This window comes from Sphaerodactylus townsendi, linkage group LG04 (assembly GCF_021028975.2).
Source record: "Sphaerodactylus townsendi isolate TG3544 linkage group LG04, MPM_Stown_v2.3, whole genome shotgun sequence".
Lineage (NCBI taxonomy): Eukaryota > Metazoa > Chordata > Lepidosauria > Squamata > Sphaerodactylidae > Sphaerodactylus > Sphaerodactylus townsendi.
Genome location: NC_059428.1, coordinates 2,984,832 through 3,004,765, shown reverse-complemented (window position 1 = coordinate 3,004,765; position 19,934 = coordinate 2,984,832). Strand labels below are relative to the sequence as shown.

Genomic DNA, 19,934 nt, shown 5'->3' with positions numbered 1-19,934 from the left:
AGGCCTCCTCTCTCTGATTTCTTGCCCCCACGCGCTTCCGGTCCCACTGTATGCCAGAGCGCTGGAGGGTAATTGGTCACAGAAGGCAGCACTGACAATGAAGGGAAAAGGTGAAGTCACAGGGAAAAAGGGTGATAAAGAGGGGCTAATTTTATCTCCCGACAAGATCACAGGCTGGCCGAGGGGAGAAGCAGCTGCTTTGTATGCAGAGGGTCGATGGTGGGGGGATGTGATCCTCTGAAGGTAGCAGCTCCTCGACTTCCATTATACCTGCATAGTCAATTGCATCACAAAATGCATCCTCGTTCATCCCTTAAAATAAGAGCCCCCCCCCAAATAAACGGTGTTCAAAAGGAGTGTGTAACGATGCAAAATGTTGTGAGGGTGTGTTTCTTTAAAATGAAGACGAGAAGAAGAAGAGTTTGGATTTATACACCCCCCCCTTTTTTTCTCCTGTAAGGAGACTCAAAGGGGCTTACAATCTTCTTTCCCTCCCCCCGCCCCCAACAAATACTGTGTGAGGTAAGTGGGGCTGAGGGAACTCCAAAGAACCATGACTAGCCCAAGGTCACTCAGCTGGCGTGTGTTGGGGACCCCGGCACTCGGCAGACTTTTCACAGCTTACCTGCCTAGCAGGAGCTCGATTGCTCTGTTTTCAGTATGCAGATCAAATCCCGAGATGTCAGGTAGTGGTTGAAGGGGATCCTCGCCAGCCGGTAAGAGGACAGAGTTCAGGTTTTTCAGATTCCTGGGTGAAACAGCCCAATAGTGATGAACAGAGGAAGGAGTGCCGAATGAGACCATCAAGCACAATTATAATAGCATCTCATTTAGCATTTAGAATCATAGAATCATGCAGTTGGAAGAGACCTCCAAGGGCCATCCAGTCCAACCTCCTGCAATGCAGGAAGACACAGTCAAAGCACTCCTGACAGAGGGCCATCCAGCCTCTCTTGAAAAATCTCCAAAGGAAGAGACTCCACCACTCTCCAAGGCAGTGTATTCCTCTGTCGAACAGCCCTGATGGTCAGGAAGTTTTTCCTGAGGTTTAGGTGGAATCTCTTTTCCTGAACCTCGAACCCATGACTCCTGGTCCTAGCCTCTGGAGCAGCAGAAAACAAGCTTGCTCCCTCCCCAACATGACATCCCTTCAAATATGTAAGCATGGCTATCATGACACTGTCAGAACATGTGTTTAGATGAGCAAAATCTAAATGACAGCTGGACCCTCCTTCTAACAGGTGCCGTGTGCAGATTAGGACTGAGTGCACAGCTTGTACCGTGTGCAAACCTGATAAGGTGAGGGCACCTGATTGGTACCTCTTTTGTATATAGTTAGCACAGACAGCAGTGTGATGTGTGCCTGAAAACACCTGTGGTCTGGCGAAGCACTTTGTCAGTAGATAGCAATAACTAGAACTGCACTGGTGACTGTGTGTCTGTCAGTTCTTGTCTACATTGCGTCCTGCAAGGGGGTCTACTCCGAGTAAATCCGCTGCTTCAACAGACACCTCTTAACCTTCTCTTCACCAAACTAGAAGAAGCAAGCCTTTATTGGCACAGACAGCAGTACAACAATAATAAACCAGATTAAAAAAGCATATACAATGCAGGATATACATGTTAGGATGAAGGAAATCTACTGGCATTTAGTAATTTCCAGGAGAAAGTCTGCCACTATCATACAGAGAGAAGGATCAGGTTGTCCAACAAGTAGTGTAATCTAAATAAATCGGGGAGATCGGGTAAATGTAAAGGAGTGAGATTCACATACTTGGATCTGATTTCCTTGAATCTGAGACAGTGAAGTAATTGGTGGGCCAGAGATTCAACTGAGCCATCGTTACATGGGCACAATCTTTTAGCCTTTTCTTGCTTATTAAATCTGCCATGTAACAAGGCAGAAGGCATAACATTAAACCTGGCAAGCATTATGGCTCTCCTTTGAACAGGGTTTAATAAGCAATACAGGTAGTGTGCCAAGTGGCCCCGTTCAAATGGGAGAGAAAAATACGGGGGGGGGGGGGGCACGTTTTCTTGGCTGCGGTGATTAGGGTAGAGAACTCTCTATCCAATAGTTGACCTGTTAATTTCCTATAAGCTTCTGAATAGGACAAAGGGCCAAACTAAACTTAGTCTTCACCAAACTAAACATGCCCAGCTCCCTAAGTCCCTCCTCGTAGGGCATGGATTTGAGACTTTTGACCATTTTGGTCGCCCTCCTCTGGACCCGTTTCAGCTTGTCAATGTCCTTCTTGAATTGAATTTAAGTGGGGAAGAGACCACTGCCGAAAACAAGATATATCCCCAGATCTGTTTTTTTTAATCGGAGCGTGGGTGAGTCAAGAATCGGAGAAGACTGGTGCAATTCGAGGGATTCGTTAGTCAGCTTATTTTGCTACATCTGCGTTCCCCAGCAAAATCCACACGGCAGCCTGGACTCGCCTCTGCACACCTGGCTTTTGATTTGGGCCACCTGCACAAGAATTCTGAAAATATGTTCTCTGTAACAGAAGGTGATTGCAGACTGCAGTAACAACCAATATTTTATTAGTTTTATATTTAAAGAAAAGAAACATAATTATAAATATTTTATACCCTATATAATCGAGTATACATGCGAAGTGTTGCAATGAAGAACTCTCAGCCAAGGGGCTGTCCACGGGCCCACTGTTTGAAGAGTTGCCTGCCACAACAATAAACCCTCAACCCAAATGTAGCAGGAAGGAGGGCCGCAGGAGGAAGAGAGAATTGGACGGAAATACTGAAAGGTCACCTGACCCTTTAGAGTGCCAGGTCTCGGAACCTCAAGCCAATAAACAGACCCTGAAGTATCAATCGGCAGCATTTATTGATGAAGTCTTCAAGCACCATACTTGGCAAAGCCAGTTCTAATGAAGCTGGCATTGGCAGACCCCTAGATCCCCTACAAATCCCCCCTCCCAACTTCCCAGAGGCAACCTCTGGAACCGAGACTGCCCCAAGGTCAGCAACCAACAGCAAAAGAGCCACCTGGTCTCCTGTCCACAACAGGACAACAGTCCTAACTCTTTTCTAACAGGAAAGACTGTACTATCTGAGACTTTTAAGGAAACAACAACGGAATGGAAAACTCCTGGTGTCCTTTTTCCGCTGTGCTAAAGAGAGTGTCTTAACCTACTGTATCTGCGTATGGTTCTCCAGTTGCACAGTGGCAGATAGGAAAGTGCTCCAAAGGGTGATCGCTACTGCACAGAGGATTATTGGCTGCCCTCTCCCCTCCTTGGAAGAACTCTATAATTCCCAAAGCCTAAAGAAAGCCCAAAATATTCTGTCTCATCCAGCACACTCTCTTTTTGAACTGTTACCATCTGGCAGACGATACAGGTCTATCAAAACTAGGACAAAGAGGCTTAGAGACAGCTTCTACTCGAGAGCTGTGGCGATGCTGAACTCCGCGGCTTCGTGTTGATGTGTTTGGGGCTGTGTAGGGATGGGTGGAGGAAGGGGAAAGTGAGGATGGGGTATGAGTCTGAAATTGTGTGCATCGAGGAATGCTGCTGTAAATTTCGTTGTGCGTGCACAATGACAATAAAATGCTTAGGCTTAGGATAGGTGAGGCAGGGGAGGCCTAGTTTACTAAGAATGCAAAGCCATAAAGTGCAGGTCAAAGAAAGAATGCATAGATGACAGTGGTAACATATAGCAGGCTGGTCATATACATCAAAGAGGCATTACTTGGCATCTCTGGCAGTTACATGGTTTATTCAGATACGCATCCCCCTGACAAAGAGCGTTTTTTCTGGGTACCACACATTCCAACCTCACTCCATTCAAATTTATGTCAGAAATATTAACCATCTACCCACCCAAACTCACTTTCCTGATGCTCTAGGATCTTCTGGCTTTATGGAAGGATGAGCTCCATACAATTCAATGTCAGAATCAGGACTGGATTTCATAGCGGATGCAACCATGGCGTTCCGAAGCTTATTGCCGCGATCCAAGAGAGCTTGGAGGAAAAGCGCAGGAATTAAGGCTTGCAATATCTCCAAATGCAAACAAACAAATGCACAGGGAGTTTACCAAAATGTCCTTAGAGGTAAGTCACTCTTCCATTATTTAAAGGAGGAGGAACCTAATAAGGACATGTGTCCTGTTATATGATAGTTAGTGGTTTTTACAATCCAGTTTAGAAGGAAATTAAGACTGGGTCATGAAAGAGCTAGAAAAGGATGAATCACTGAAGACCAAGAGGAAGATAATTCATACTATAGGTTCCCCATTACTATGTATGGGAGTGGAAGAAAGCCAACAAGAAGAATGTTGGGTTATTATTTATTCTAATTCTTATTTATTCGAGTTATTAGGCCACCCCTCCCCTTCTGGGCTCAGGGTGGCTTACAACATATATCAGACATAAGATCATCTAAACATTTAAATAAAAATCCCAGGATACAACTACTTTTATCTAGATGGCGAAACATACAGTACTCCTGCAGGGTGAGACAAACTCGCAATTGCCAGATGGTAGGGCTACCAATCTTGATCCTCCTTGATCTCAGATTGCAAATGCCTTAGCAGACCAGGTGCTCGGGAGCAGCAGCAGCAGAAGGCCATTGCTTTCACATCCTGCAGGTGAGCTCCCCAAGGCACCTGGTGGGCCACTGCGAGTAGCAGAGTGCTGGACTAGATGGACTCTGGTCTGACCCAGCAGGCTAATTCAAAAAATTAAAATTAAATTAAAGCACTCTGGTCAGATGGCCATCCAGCCACTGTTGAAAAATCTATTCTATGGTTCTAAAGATTTCCATAATCAAGAACTGCCTGGCTTAAGTATATAAAATACTGCCACTGTCTCAGAGGAACCATGCAATACTCTGCTGTTCTTGTCGTTGCAGGTGTCTACCCCTTATTCCGATGCAACGCTTCAAACCTGTTCGGAGCCGCTGTGAGAATTCACATTGCGCCTGCGTCCACTACCCCCTGCAGCCTCGAACCCGCTGAACATGGTAGCAGTAGCAGCAGCGAGTACAAGGAAGCGAAGAAAGGGCCCTCTACTGGCCCAAAGGCACCTGGTGGGCCACTGTGAGTAGCAGAGTGCTGGACTAGATGGACTCTGGTCTGACCCAGCAGGCTTTTCCTTATGTTCTTAACAAAAAGGGGGAAAAAGGGTGGGTGGGAGGCAGATGCTACTACGGCTGCCTCAACCATATGCCTGGTGGAACAGCTCTGTCTTATGAGCCCTGCGGAGCTGCATAAGGTCCCAGGTCGAAAAGGTTCCAGATCAAATCAAGTCTGACTTTTCCCTAGAAGCTCAAATGACTAAACTGCGGCGGTTGTACTTTGGTCACATTGTGAGGGAAACTGGAGTGACAGGAGACAACAATCATACTAGGAAAAGCTGAAGTCAGTAGAAAAAGATGAAGACCCAATATAAGAGGAAGATGAGAAGAAGAGTTTGGATTTATACCCACTTTTCTCTCCCGTAAGGAGACTGAAGGTAGCTTACAAGCTCCTCTCCCTTCCCCTCCCCACAACAGACACCTTGTGAGGCAGGTGGGGCTGAGAAAGTTCTGAGAGAACTGTGACTAGCTCAAGGTCACCCAGCAGGAATGTAGGAGTGCAGAAACACACCTGGTTCACCAGATAAGCCTCTGCCACTCAGGTGGAGGAGTGGGGAATCAAACCCGGTTCTCCAGATTAGAACCCGCCTGCTCTTAACCACTGCCCCACGCTGACTGGATCGACTCAATGAAGGAAGCCCCAGCCCGCGTTTTGAAACGACAGAGAGCTCTGGAGGTCATTAATTCACAGGGTCACCATAAACAGGAAGTGACTCGATGGTACAGACACATACCTGGAAATGTGCATACCTGAAAGGAGGTCTTTTGAGACTGGGTTGTGCAAAGAAAGAACGTGGACCGGATTTGGGTTTTCCACGCCTCGTCTGACTTGGGCCTCGTGATCAGAGCCACTGGGAAACAGGCCTGTTTGCTTATAAGCAGTCACGGTCGAGGGGTCCTTCTGCCCTGGAGCAAAGCCTTCGCCGGGGGGCTCAGCATTCTCTGAGAAGTACAAATGGTCCTTCCCCCTGTTTCAAAATACAACAAGAAGAAGAGTTTGGATTTATATCCCCCCTTTCTCTCCTGCAGGAGACTCAAAGGGGCTTACAATCTCCTTGCCCTTCCCCCCTCACAACAAACACCCTGTGAGGTAGGTGGGGCTGAGAGAGCTCCGAGAAGCTGTGACTAGCCCAAGGTCACCCAGCTGGCGTGTGTGGGAGTGCACAGGCTAATCTGAATTCCCCAGGTAAGCCTCCACAGCTCAAGCGGCAGAGCGGGGAATCAAACCTGGTTCCTCCAGATTAGATACACAAGCTCTTAACCTCCTACGCCACTGCTGCTCCCTGCCTCAGGTTGCAGACCCCTGGTCTAGATGGAGGGAAGTAATTGTACCACTTTACTCTGCATTGGTCAGACCTCACCAATTGGCCATGCTGGCAAGGGCTGATGGGAATTGTAGTCCATGAACATCTAGAGAGCCGCAGGTTGCAGACCCCTGTTCTAAACAAATGCAGGAGAACGGGGAGGGGGGGACTCATGTTGTGAATTGTGTCGGAGTGTTGTGTTGGAGTGCACAGGCTAATCTAGTTCTCCAGATAAGCCTCCACAGCTCAAGTGGCAGAGCGGGGAATCAAACCCGGTTCCCCAGATTAGAGTGCATCTGCTCTTAATCACTACGCCACTGCTGCTCCCTAGGGCTGGAAGAGGAGGGCTGCTGAGTACACTATTGTGACAAACAGCATGGGACAAATACGATCTCTATCCAGCCTGTCAGAGTTGCACCGATCTACCTGAGGGTATTGCAAACCAACTGTGATTTAAAGAGCAAAAGAAATCAACGGAAGCAAAATACACCACCTTGGTGTAGGGGCCCTGCTACTGCTGATGGATTCTCTGCCAACGATGCTCCCGCCGGGGGGTCTGTTCAGCTGAGATGGGGCAAGATAGTGGCTGGAATCGGTGGCCTCTTTGGTTCCCGGGGCCGGCAAGTGACTACTGAAGCTCACATCTGTGTTTGGAACGGAGCTGTTGCTGTCATAGGTTTCAGACAGGGGTTCCAGAGCAAGCGACACCTGGAAGAGAACAAACGAAATGAACAGATATAGGATGGGTGTCACCTGGCTTCACAACACTACACGTGAAAGGGATCTGGGAGTCTTAGCAGACCACCAACTGAACATGAGTCAGCAGTGTGATGTGGCGGCCAAGAAAGCCAATACGATTCTGGACTGTATCAATAGGAGTATAGTGTCTAGATCAAGGGATGTAATTGTACCTCTCTATTCAACAGTGGAATTCACTGCCTGGGAGAGTGGTGGAGTCTCTCTCTTTGCAGGTTTTTAAAGAGAGGCTGGATGGCCATCTGTCAGGAGTGCTTTGATTGTGTGTTCCTGCCTGGCAGGGGGTTGGCTTGATGGCCTCTCTTGTCTCTACCAACTCTATGATTCTATGTCCCTTCCAATCCAAGTGTTCTTCAAAGTTACCCAACCTCTTATCCACACTAGACAAGTAGTTTCAAATTCAATTTTAAATTTAGTAACACGTAGACCCCACCCCCACACCCTCTTTTGCATCCCCGCGCATTTTTATATTTAACTTAGAAGCCTGTCGTCACTAGGTTATTACTTTGTGTCTTTTTTTTTTGCCATTGTCTGTTCTTGATGAGTCAGCTATCGGAATGGCTTGAAACAAAATAACATCCTTGGTGAGAGATTCATTTTTCAGCACAGATAAAAAAAATGTTCAGCGCAGGAAAAGGTACCCGAAGCCCTCCCGCCTTCTCAGATGTTGGGGACACAATGGTGAAAAAGCCACTGGACTGGACACCTGGGACAGCTGTGAGAGCCCCCCATCTGGACACGCCTCGATGGGAAGGTGGTCCGCTCTCACATTTCCAGTACAAGGATTTCACCCATATCTACAGGGAAACAAAGTGGGGTTAAACGAAAAATAACATGCATACCATGAATAGGTTTAGTTCTTACAACTGGAGAAAAGGGCAATTAAATATCTGAGTTATCTTCTATATAAAAAAGATGGTCTCTTATTCTTGGGTTCTTAAATAGTCCTTCACTATTCCCAGTGAACTCAACAGAAATGAAGAAACCATGAGAATGAACAAAATTTGGCCACTAGTACTTAAAAACGCCAGAATTCAGGCTGGAAAGAAAAGAAAAATGGACAATCCAGAAATGGTTGGAATACATCTGGGAATTCAAGCACACTGGATGGCTTTCACATTATAACAAAGAATCAACTGTGGCAAGATAAACAGAGTTTAAAACTTGAAGATATGGACCACATACTTAGGGATCGGATGAAAGAAGTTGTCAATGAGAGAAATGGGAGAAAAGACTACAAAGAATGAACTTACTGCCGTTTGTTTGACAAAACTATGAAAAATATAGGAGAGGGAAAAAGGGAAAATGTATTGTTTGAAAACAAATTAAAGAAAAGCAAATATAAAACCACATTCAAATGATGCACAAAAAAAATTTAATTTAAAAAAAATTGGTTTTGCAACAGATTGGCTAATCATTAGCACTCACACTTACTCTATTCACAGCTAACGCTAAGCCCTGCAAAACGCTTCTTCCTTAGTAACTGAAGGTCAGAAGAGACTAATGCAAAGTTACCTGCAATTAGTAAACATATATTCAGATTGTCAAGCTGGTAGCTTTTCCCATTGAGACTATGTTATTATTTTGTTTATAAATTGATCGCTTTGCAATTTGTTTTAAGCAACACTTGGGTGAAAATGGAAAACATTGTTTTAAAAAAATGCATTAAAACAAATATCTATGCACAAAAAAACCAACAACGCTGAATCACATAATGGCTAGTGAACACCACCCAGACACAGGATGTCTCTCTGTGAAGCAATTAAATGGATTAAATGCCAGGCAACTGCTATGCAGATACCCTCACTAATTCTGATTATGCAACTTCAGTACATATATATATGCTAAAATGGGTGGATTCCTTAATTTAACGCATGCAAATTACACTTGCAAATTGAACCCTTTTAGTACTTCTTAGCCAAATGCAAATGGTTCTTCTCCCACCCCGGACATTCCACAGATATATATATATATTCCACTTGTTTACTACTATCAGGAACTCCCTTCTGAAGATGCCAGCCAGATGCAGTGGGCAAAACATCAAGAGAAATGCTACTGAACACGGGTCATACTACTCGAAAACCAAACACACACTAGTGATGCTAATGTGGAAAGCTCCTTTGACAATACAACATATCCTATTTTAGAATTCCAAGATTCAACATGTACCTGTTGTGGTGGGAGATAAACTGCTTTACCAAACTAACTGGGTAGTAGGTGGTGGCTTTAAAAGTTTTCTTGTTCAGCCTGAGAAGTGCCCTGGGATAAAAGACGGTCCCCGTCCGGTTTCTCCTCCCCACCACCCTCACCCGACTTAATGAAGCTGAGGTTTGGTCACCATCCACAAGATTTTGCTAATGGTCAGTTTCTAGAAAACAACGCAGCTGGCCTCTACCAGGGCGGCAAACTGGTGGAGGGGAGACATTGCAAAGGCTCCGTGAAAATGGGAGAGGAGGTATGAGGGCGAGGTGGCTGGGTGAGAAGGTGCACTCCTGATCTGGAGGAACCGGTTTGATTCCCAGCTCTGCTGCCTGAGCTGTGAGGCTTCTCTGGGGATTCAGATGAGCCTGGGCACCTCCCACACAAGCCAGCTGGGTGACCTTGGGCTAGCTCTCACACAGCTGGAGTTTCCTCTAGCCCTGCACCCACCTCACAGGTGTTTGTTGTGAGGGGGAAGGCAAGGAGATTGTCAGCTTTCCCTGAGTCTCCCACAGGAGAGAAAGGGGGATATAAATCCAAACTCTCTCTTTCTCTTTCTTCTCTCTTTCTCTTTTCCCTCCTCCTCCTCCTTCTTTCTCATGAGACTAAACTAGCCAATGGAGATTTGCAAAGATTTTCCACCCATCAGCACTGAATATTATATCAAGGGTTATTTATATTTTCTGTATAAGTAAATATATTTCTACTTTTTATGGATGTCTTTTTTTTCTTTTAAAAAATCTTATTTATTTGCTGAATTTTTGTTTTCCCTTTATTCTGCTTTACCTACCTCTGAAAGAGAGAAAAGAGGTATAGAAAAGCAAGTACAACTGAGCACCTATGCAAAGTACCCGCCCTGACCAACTAGAGTGGGGAGACAGAGCTACTGAAGCTCAGAAGTCCTCCTTGAGCCATATGGAATAAGTAAGCCAAACTGAAACAAATTAAAGCTGGTGAAAAGGACATTTCCAAATATTGGATCCTCATTCCGCCTCACACTGGACAGTTCAACTCCTGGAAGAAAAATTCCTCATCTCCCACCCTATATTTCTAACGTGGCTTAGACTTACTAGAGAATCTCTGCACAGGGATTTCGTCTTGGCAAAAAAAACTAAATATCTTTTAACAATTTATATATTCTTTTCTCACTGAGACTCAAATAGTGGATTACACAGAGCAAGCTCAATCAACAAGATGAGGTATCTCATCCCAAACATGCAGGAGTAGTTACGACCGCCTCCAGGCTGTCAAAAGATGGCTTCCGCTTGTGGCACGCGACAGCATCCGGAGCTCCACAAAACCAGTTTTGTTTTTTTTTAGTGCAGATAAGATTGCTGAATTGGTTACTGCAAATCTGGCTGTAAAGATTTGCTGCCGTAGATGCCATTCAGCAAAGTTTTTGAAATGAAGAAATTTCCTCTTTGAAGCAGAGACCCTGGTGAAAATACTAGTGAGTACCGTCATGACTATAATGAAAATATTTTCTACAGAGTTTCTTGACAGTGGGTTTTTGACACGTTTTCAAACAGCCTAGGCAGAGTGGTGTTGCAGTACTACAGTCAAAAAAGCTCTGGTCGACCTGAGTTTGATCTCTCTCAGACAGAAGTGGGTTTCCGGAAGCCGACTTGACTCAGGTTGACTCAGCCTTGAGTGCTCTGTCAGTAAATGAGTACCCAGCTTGCTGAGAGAGTAAATTGTAGACAACTGGGAAGGAATGGCAAACCACCCCATAAACATAGCCTGCCTAGCAAATGTTATGTCACCCTATCTGTAGAAAACAAGCTTGCTCTCATCGACATGACATCCCTTCCAATATTTAAAGTAGCTATCATGGCACCCCTTAACCTTTCTCTCCTTCCAGAGTAAACATCTGCAGCTCCCTACCCTTGTGGGCATGGAATCCAGATCTTTGACCATTTTGGTTGCCCTCCTCTGACCCGCTCCAGCTTGTCAACCTCCTTCTTGAATTGTGGTGGCTAGAACTGGACACAATGAGAAGTGTGGTACAGGTACTTCCCAATCTAAAAAACTATATTCCTATTGATGCATCCTAGAATTGAATTGTCGCTAATAATCTCGCTTTCGACTCATGTTCAGCTTGTGGTCTACCAGGGGCCCCTTCCTTCCTTCTTTCCCTTCTGCTTCTGTCACTGTAATATCACAGGCCCCTGCAATCACTCTCTTTTCTGGTGTATGTTTTAGAGGGAATAGATGGTAGGCTCATCTTGAGCTAATGTTATTAGTTTTATCAGCTGCATCTTAATGGGGTAGGTTTATTTTACTAGAGCCATCTTTAACTTATATTGGCCAGTATTTCTTAAATTTATTGTGTTTCTACTTCAGGCTGTATTATCACTCTGAGCTCCTCCGGGAGGGCGTTTATAAACCCAACAAACAAACAAACAAAACAAACAAATAAGACTCTGAGATCCCTTTCACAAGTAGTGTTGTCGGCTTCGGTGTCACCCATCCTATATCTGTGCATTTCATTTTTTCTCTCTGCCTACTGTTTAGGTGGAATCTCTTCTCCTTCACTTTGAACCCATGACTCCTGGTCCTAGTCTTTGGGGCCGCAGAAAACAAGCTTGCTCTCTCTTCGACTTGACATCCCTTCCAATATTTACACATAGCTATCATGTCACCCCTTAACCCAGTGATGGCGAACCTTTTCGAGACCGAGTGCCCAAATTGCAACCCAAAACCCACTTATTTATCGCAAAGTGCCAACCCGGCAATTTAACCTGAATACTGAGGTTTTAGTTTAGAAAAAAACAGTTGGCTCCGAGGCGTGCGTTACTCAGGAGTAAACTTGATGGTAGTTGGTGTCTTTGCTTTGAAGCAACCGTGCAACTCTTCCAACTGGTGAATCACGACCCTAGTAAGGTTTACTCAGAAGCAAGCCCATTGCCAGCAACTGAGCTTACTCCGCGGTAAAGGATCACATTTTAGTTCTTCACATGAAAATCAGTGGGGTTTAACAGCGCTTAACAGGGTTACCTACACTGCTTCCCCAAAACTAGGTCTTAGGTTTAATGCTGATAATTAAGCCCAGAGGTCCAAGCTAGCCTTGATGTGTGTGGGGAGGGGGAGCACTCTGTGCGTGCCCACAGGGAGGGCTCTGAATGCCACCTCTGGCACCCGTGCCATAGGTTCGCCACCACTGCCTTAACCCATAGGTGTCAAACTCATGGCCCTCCAGACGTTATGGACTACAGTTCCCATCACCCCTGCCAGCTTCATGCCATAACATCTGGAGGGCCGTGAGTTTGACACCTGTGCCTTAACCTATTCTTCTGCAGGGTAAACATACTCAGTTCCCTAAGCTGCTCCTCATAGGGCAGTGATGGCGAACCTTTTAGTGCCGGGGGCGGAGCAAGGGGAAACTGCATCTGGGGCATGCATGTGCCCTGTGCCCCTTCCATGCCCCCACCCTGCCCTGGAATTCCCCCGGAATGTCCTGAAACACCCCGCCCCTCCCCTGGAACACCCTCGCCACACTCTGCAGGCACGCCTGCCATCACGCACTCCCCGCTTCCCCTTTGCGCAAGTGGCACTGCTACAAGTGACCAAACTGGGGGCAGCAGCTCACGCGCTCCACAAAGAAGGCTCTGAGGCCACTCCTCTGCGTCACAAGTACATAGGTTCACCACCACTGTCATGTGGCATGTATTCTGGTGGGCATTTGACCATTTTGTTGCCCTTCTCTGGACCCGCTCTAGATTGTCAATCTGTGCTCAGAAATGAACACAGTAGTCTAGGTGAGGTCTGATTAATGGAGAGGAAAGGTAAAGTTTCAGTCGTGTTTGACCCTGGGGTACCACTGCAAGCAATGATTTCATAGGCAAGCCGTTTTTGTGGGGTACTTTGCCATTGCTTTCCCCAGCTATTCTTTACCCCCTAGCTACGAGCTAGGTACTCATTTACCGACCAAAGAATGGCTGGCTGGCTGAGTTGACCATGAGCCAGCTGCCAGGATATCTGACCCACAGGGGGCTCAAACTTCTGACCATGTGAGCAGCAGTGCAAGGACTTAACTAGTACGCCACGCGGCTCCTTAATGAAGAGTAGAATGGTACAACTACTTCCCTCAATCTAGACCCTATATTCCTATTGATACAGCCCAGAATCGCATTGGCTTTCTTGGCTGCCGCATCACACTGCTGACTCACGTTCAGTTTGTGGTCTACTAAGACTCCAGATCCCCTTTCATTACGTGCTATTGTCAAGCCACAGTGTCCCCCCCGTCCCAAAAAATTCGTACATTTCATTTTTTCTACCTGAGTGTAGAATCTTACATTTCTCTTTGTTGAAATTCATTTTGTTAGTTTTGGCCCCGCCCTCTCACCATTCCAGGCCTGGCCCTGACTTCTGGAGTATTAGCTACCCCTCCTAATTTGGCAAATTTGATTGGCAGGCCCTCTATTCCATCATCCATGTCATAGAAACAGAATAGAAAGGGGTCCTCTCCTTTTAGAACGATTTAAACGGACGCTCAGGGGAAGCTTTTCATGACCTAAAGGGGGAGAGTAGGCTGGGTCTGCAAGCTGTGGCTCTCCAGATGTTCATGGACTACAATTCCCAGCAGCCCCTGCCAGCACAGCCAATGGGGATTGTAGTCCATGAACAACTGGAGTTGCAGACTCCTGATTCGAGCAGGGTGGTGCGTCTCCAGATGTCATGGACTATAGTCATCCCCGGTACATGATGCTGGCAGGGGATGATGGGAACTGTAGTCTATAACATCTGGAGGGCCGTGAGTTTGACACCTGTGCTCCAAGGCTCGACAGCAACCTGGACGGAAAAGCGTCCTGGCCTTTTAAACGGAGTGGGATGTTGTGGAATAGGGCACAGATGTCAAACTCGTGGCCCTTCAACAAAGAGAAATGTAAGATTCTACACTCAGGTAGAAAAAATGAAATGTACAGGTACAGGACGGGGGACACCTGGCTTGACAATAGTACATGTGAAAGGGATCTGGGAGTCTTAGTAGACCACAAACTGAACGTGAGTCAGCAGTGTGATGCGGCAGCCAAGAAAGCCAATGCGATTCTGGGCTGTATCAATAGGAATATAGGGTCTAGATTGAGGGAAGTAGTTGTACCATTCTACTCTTCATTAAGGAGCCGCGTGGCATAGTAGTTAAGTCCTTGCACTGCCGCTCACACGGTCAGGAGTTTGAGCCTCCGGTGGGTCAGATATCCTGGCAGCTGGCTCATGGTCAACTCAGCCAGCCAGCCATTCCTTGGTCAGTAAATGAGTACCTAGCACATAGCTAGGGGGTAAAGAATAGCCGGGGAAAGCAGTGGCAAAGTACTGCACAAAAACCGCTTGCCTATGAAATCACTTCTTGCAGTGGTACCCCAGGGTCGAACACGACTGAAGGGGAAACTTTACCTCTACTCTCCATTAATCAGACCTCACCTAGACTACTGTGTTCATTTCTGAGCACAGATTGACAATCTGGAACGGGTCCAGAGAAGGGCAACCAAAATGGTCAAATGCCTGGAATACATGCCCTATGACAGTGGTGGTGAACCTATGGCACGCGTGCCAGAGGTGGCACTCAGAGCCTTCTTTGTGGGCACGCAAGCTGTTGCCCCAGTTTGGTCACTTGGCAGTGCCATAGCACCAAGGGGGCGAGGGGTGCGTGATGTACTGGGCGCGTGCCCCTGCAGGGGTGTGGCGAGGGTGTTCCAGGGGAGGGGCGGGGTGTTTCAGGACATTCCGGGGGCATTCCAGGGCAGGGTGGGGGCGTGGAAGGGGCACAGGGTGCAAGCGTGCCCCAGATGCAGTTTCCCCTTGCTCCGCCCCTGGCACTAAAAGGTTCACCATCACTGCCCTATGAGGAGGTTCTAAAAGGTTTGCCATCACTGCCCTATGAGGAGCAGCTTAGGGAACTGGGTATGTTTACCCTGCAGAAGAATAGGTTAAGGGGTGACATAATATTGGAAGGGATGTCAAGTCGAAGAGAGAGCAAGCTTGTTTTCTGCGGCCCCAAAGACTAGGACCAGGAGTCATGGGTTCAAAGTGAAGGAGAAGAGATTCCACCTAAACAGTAGGCAGAAAAAATGAAATGCACAGATATAGGATGGGTGACACCTGGCTTGACAACACTACTTGTGAAAGGGATCTCAGAGTCTTATTTGTTTGTTTGTTTGTTTGTTTGTTGGGTTTATAAACCGCCCTCCCCCGGAGGGCTCAGGGCGGTGTACAATACAAGTAGAGCACAATAAATTTAAAATACAATAAATATAAGTTAAGATGGCTCTAGTAAAAATAAACCCTACCCCATTAAGATGCAGCTGATAAAACTAATATTAACATTAGCTCAAGATGGCGCCTACCATCTATTCCCTCTAAAACATACACCAGAAAAGAAGGGCGGTAGGGGCCACATGATATTACAGCGGCAAGCAGAAGGGAAAGAAGGAAGGAAGGGGCCCCTAGTAGACCACAAACTGAACATGAGTCAGCAGTGTGCGGGGGGGGGGGGGGGGAAGCCAATTCAATTCTAGGATGCATCAATAGGAATATAGTTTTTAGATTGAGGGAAGTACCTGTACCACACTTCTCTGCATTGTGTCCAGTTCTGGCCACCACAATTCAAGAAGGAGGTTGACAAGCTGGAACGGGTCCAGAGGAGGGCAACCAAAATGGTCAAAGGTCTGGATTCCATGCCCTGAGGTTAGGGAGCTGCAGATGTTTACTCTGAAGGAGAGAAGGTTAAGGGGTGCCATGATAGCTATATTTAAATATTGGAAGGGATGTCATGTCGATGAGAGAGCAAGCTTGTTTTCTACAGATAGGGTGACATAACATTTGCTAGGCAGGCTATGTTTATGGGGTGGTTTGCCATTCCTTCCCCAGTTGTCTACAATTTACTCTCAGCAAGCTGGGTACTCATTTTACTGACCTTGGAAGCACTCAAGGCTGAGTCAACCTGAGTCAAGTTGGCTTCCGGAAACCCACTTCTGTCAAGATCAAACTCAGGTCACGACCAGAGCTTTTGACTGTAGTACTGCAGCTTACCACTCTGCCCCCTGGGCTGTTTGAAAACGTGTCCAAAAAACCCACTGTCAGAAACTCTGTGAAAATATTTCATTATAGTCATGACGGTACTCACTAGTATTTTCACCAGGGTCTCTGCTTCAAGAAAGGGAAATTTCTTCCGACACCAAAAACTTTGCTGAATCGCATCTACGTGAAAACTGGCAAATCTTCACAGCCAGATTTGCACGTGGCTCCAATTCGCTTAATCTTATCTGCACTAAAAAAAACAAAACTGGTTTTTGTGGAGCTCCGGATGCTGTCGCGTGCCACAAGCGAGCCATCACTTTTTTTGACAGCCTGGAGCGGTCGTAACTACTCCTGCATGTTTGGGATGAGATGCCTCATCTTGTTGATTGCTTTGACTTGCTCTGTGTAATCCACTGTTGAGTCTCAGTGAGAGAAAAAGACTATATAAATTGTTAAAAGATATTTAGTTTTTTGCAAGACAATCCTGTGCAGAGATTCTCTAGTAGTCTAAGCCCGTTGAAATGAGTGGGAGTAATTTTCTTCAGGATTGAACTGTCAGTGTGAGGCAGGACGAGGGATCCAATATTTCGGAAATGTCCTTTTTCTCAGCTTTAATTTGTTTCAGTTTGGCTTACTTATTCCATATGAGCGCTCAAGGGGACTTCTGAGCTTCAGTAGCTCTGTCTCCCACTCTGGTTGGTCAGGAGCGGGTACTTTGCATAGGTGCTCAGTTGTAGCACCTATGTATATTTTCTCTCTTTCAGGAAACCGAGTAAAACGAATAAAGGGGGGAAAACCTAAAATTCAGCAAATAAATAAGATTTTTTAAAAGAAAAAAAGACATCCATAAAGAAATGAAATATATTTACTTATACAGAAAATATAAATAACCCTTGATATAATATTCAGTGCTGATGGGTGGAAAATCTTTGCAAATCTCCATTGGCTAGTTTTAGTCCTCATGAAGAAGAAGGAGGAGGAGGAGGAAAGAAAGAAGAAGAAAGAAGAAGAAGAGTTTGGATTTATATCCCCCTTTCTCTCCTGTAGGAGACTCAAAGGGGCTGACAATCTCCTTGCCCTTCCCCCCTCACAACAAACACCCTGTGAGGTGGGTGGGGCTGAGAGAGCTCCGAAAAGCTGTGACTAGCCCAAGGTCACCCAGCTGGCTTGTGTGGGAGTGCCCAGGCTCATCTGAATCCCCCAGAGAAGCCTCCACAGCTCAGGCAGCAGAGCTGGGAATCAAACCCGGTTCCTCCAGATCAGAGTGCACCTTCTCTTAGCCACTACGCCACTCATACCTCCTCTCCCATTTTTCACAGGCCTTTGCAATGTCTCCCCCTCCACCAGTTTGCCGCCCCTGGTAGAAGGCCAGCTGCGTTGTTTTCTGAAACTGACCATTAGCAAAATCTTGTGGATGGTGACCAAACCTCCAGCTTCCGTCGTCGTCCGGGTGAGGTGGTGGGGAGAAACTTCGGACGGGACCGTCTTTATCCCCCGGGGCACTTCTCAGGCTGAACAGAAAACTTTTAAAACCACCACCTGCTACCCAGTTCGGTGTGGCCCAAAGCAGTTTATCTCCTACCTGACAGGTACATGTTGAATCTTGGAATTCTAAAAATAGGATATGTTGTATTGTCAAAGGCTTTCACGGCCAGCATCACTAGTGTGTTTTGGTTTTCCGAGTAGTATGACCGTGTTCCAGTAGCATTTTCTCTTGATGTTTTGCCTGCATCTGTGGCTGGCATCTTCAGAGGTTCTGATAGTAGTAAAGCAAGTGGAATATATATATATATCTGTGGAATGTCCAGGGTGGGAGAAAGAACCATTTGCATTGGCTAGAAGTACTAAGGGTTCAATTTGCAAGTGTAATTTGCATGCGTTAAGTGGAATCCACCCATTTTAGCATATATATGTAACACTGAAGTTGCATAATCAAATTAGTGAGGGTATCTGCATAGCAGTTGCCTGGCATTTTAATCCATTTAATTGCTTCCTGCAGAGAGACATCCTGTGTCTGGGTGGTGTTCACTAGCCATTGTCTTGATTCTAGCGTTGTTGGTTTTTTTGTGCATGAATGTTGTTTTAATGCATTTTTTAAAACAATGTTTTCCATTTTCACCCAAGTGTTGCTTAAAACAAATTGCAAACGATCAATTTATAAACAAAATAATAACATAGTCTCCAATGGGAAAAGCTACCCGCTTGACAATCTGAATATATGTTTACTAATTGCAGGTAACTTTGCATTAGTCTCTTCTGACCTTCAGTTAATATGGAAGAAACGTTTTGCAGGGCTTAGCGTTAGCTGTGAATAAGTAAATTAATGAGTGCTAATGATTGCGCCAATCTGTTGCAAAACCAATTTTTTTAAATTAAATTTTTTATTGCATCATTTGAATATTACGTTTTATATTGATGCTTTTCTTCATTTGTTTTCAAACAATACATTTTTCCCTTTTTTCCCCTCCCCCTATATTTTTCATAGTTTTGTCAAACAAACAGCAGTAAGTTCATTCTTTGTAGTCTTTTCTCCCATTTCTCCTCATTGACTCCAGCTTCTTTCATCCAGTCCTCGTATATGGTCCATATCTTCAAGTTTTCGCTCTGTTTATCTTGCCACAGTTGATTCTTTGTTATAATGTCGAAAATGTCCAGTGTTACTTGTTCCCAGATGTATTCCAACCATTTCTGGATTGTCCATTTTTTCTTTTCTTTCCAGCCTAGATTCTAGCGTTTTTAAGTACTGGTGGCCAAATTTTGTTCATTCTCATAGTTTCTTCATTTCTGTTGAAGTTCACTGGGGAATAGTGAAGGACTATTTAAGAGGCAGAATGAGACCATCTTTTTATATAGAAGATAACTCAGATATTTAATTGCCCTTTTCTCCAGTTGTAAGAACAAACCTATTCCTTAATTGTACGCCAAGCCAGCCACTCGTTTAACCCCACTTTGTTTCCTGTAGATATGGGTGTCCTTGTACTGGAAGTAATGACCAGAACGGACCACCTTCCCATCGGGCGTGTCCAGATTGGGGGGCTCTCACAGCTGTCCCCGAGTCATCCGATCAGTGGCTTTTTCACCATTGTGTCCCCAACATCTGAGAAGACGGGAGAACTTCAGGTACCTTTTCCTGCTGAACATTTTTTTATCTGTGCTGAAAAATGAATCTCTCACCAAGGATGTTATTTTTGTTTCAAGCCATTCCGATAGCTGACTCATCAGCGTGTTTCAGACAATGGCAAAAAAGACACAAGTAACCTAATTGGCAAGGCAAGAAACTACAAGTTAAATATAAAAATGCGCAGGGATGCAAAAGAAAGTGTGGGGGTGGGGGTCTCGTGTTACTAAATTTAAAATTGAATTTTGAAACTACTTGTCTAGTGTGGATAAGAGGTTGGGTAACTTTGAAGAACACTTGGATCGGAAGGGACATAGAATCATAGAGTTGGTAGAGACTAGAGGGGCCATCAAGCCAGCCCCCTGCCAGGCAGGAACAGACAATCAAAGCACTCCTGACAGATGGCCATCCAGCCTCTCTTTAAAAACCTGCAAC

General features: G+C 45.6%; 1 protein-coding gene across 1 annotated transcript in view; it reads right to left on the bottom strand.

Annotated features, from left to right (window-relative positions):
• The window catches only part of C2CD3 (C2 domain containing 3 centriole elongation regulator), a 127,801-nt gene that overhangs the window by 69,971 nt on the left and 37,896 nt on the right, over nucleotides 1-19,934 (bottom strand). Inside the window, exons 4-7 of the mRNA XM_048493000.1 lie at nucleotides 6,903-7,117; nucleotides 5,856-6,073; nucleotides 3,859-3,991; nucleotides 626-748 (exon numbers count right to left, since the gene is read on the bottom strand). Coding sequence (XP_048348957.1) covers nucleotides 626-748; nucleotides 3,859-3,991; nucleotides 5,856-6,073; nucleotides 6,903-7,117 — 689 coding nt within the window. The remainder of the gene's footprint in view (nucleotides 1-625; nucleotides 749-3,858; nucleotides 3,992-5,855; nucleotides 6,074-6,902; nucleotides 7,118-19,934) is intronic.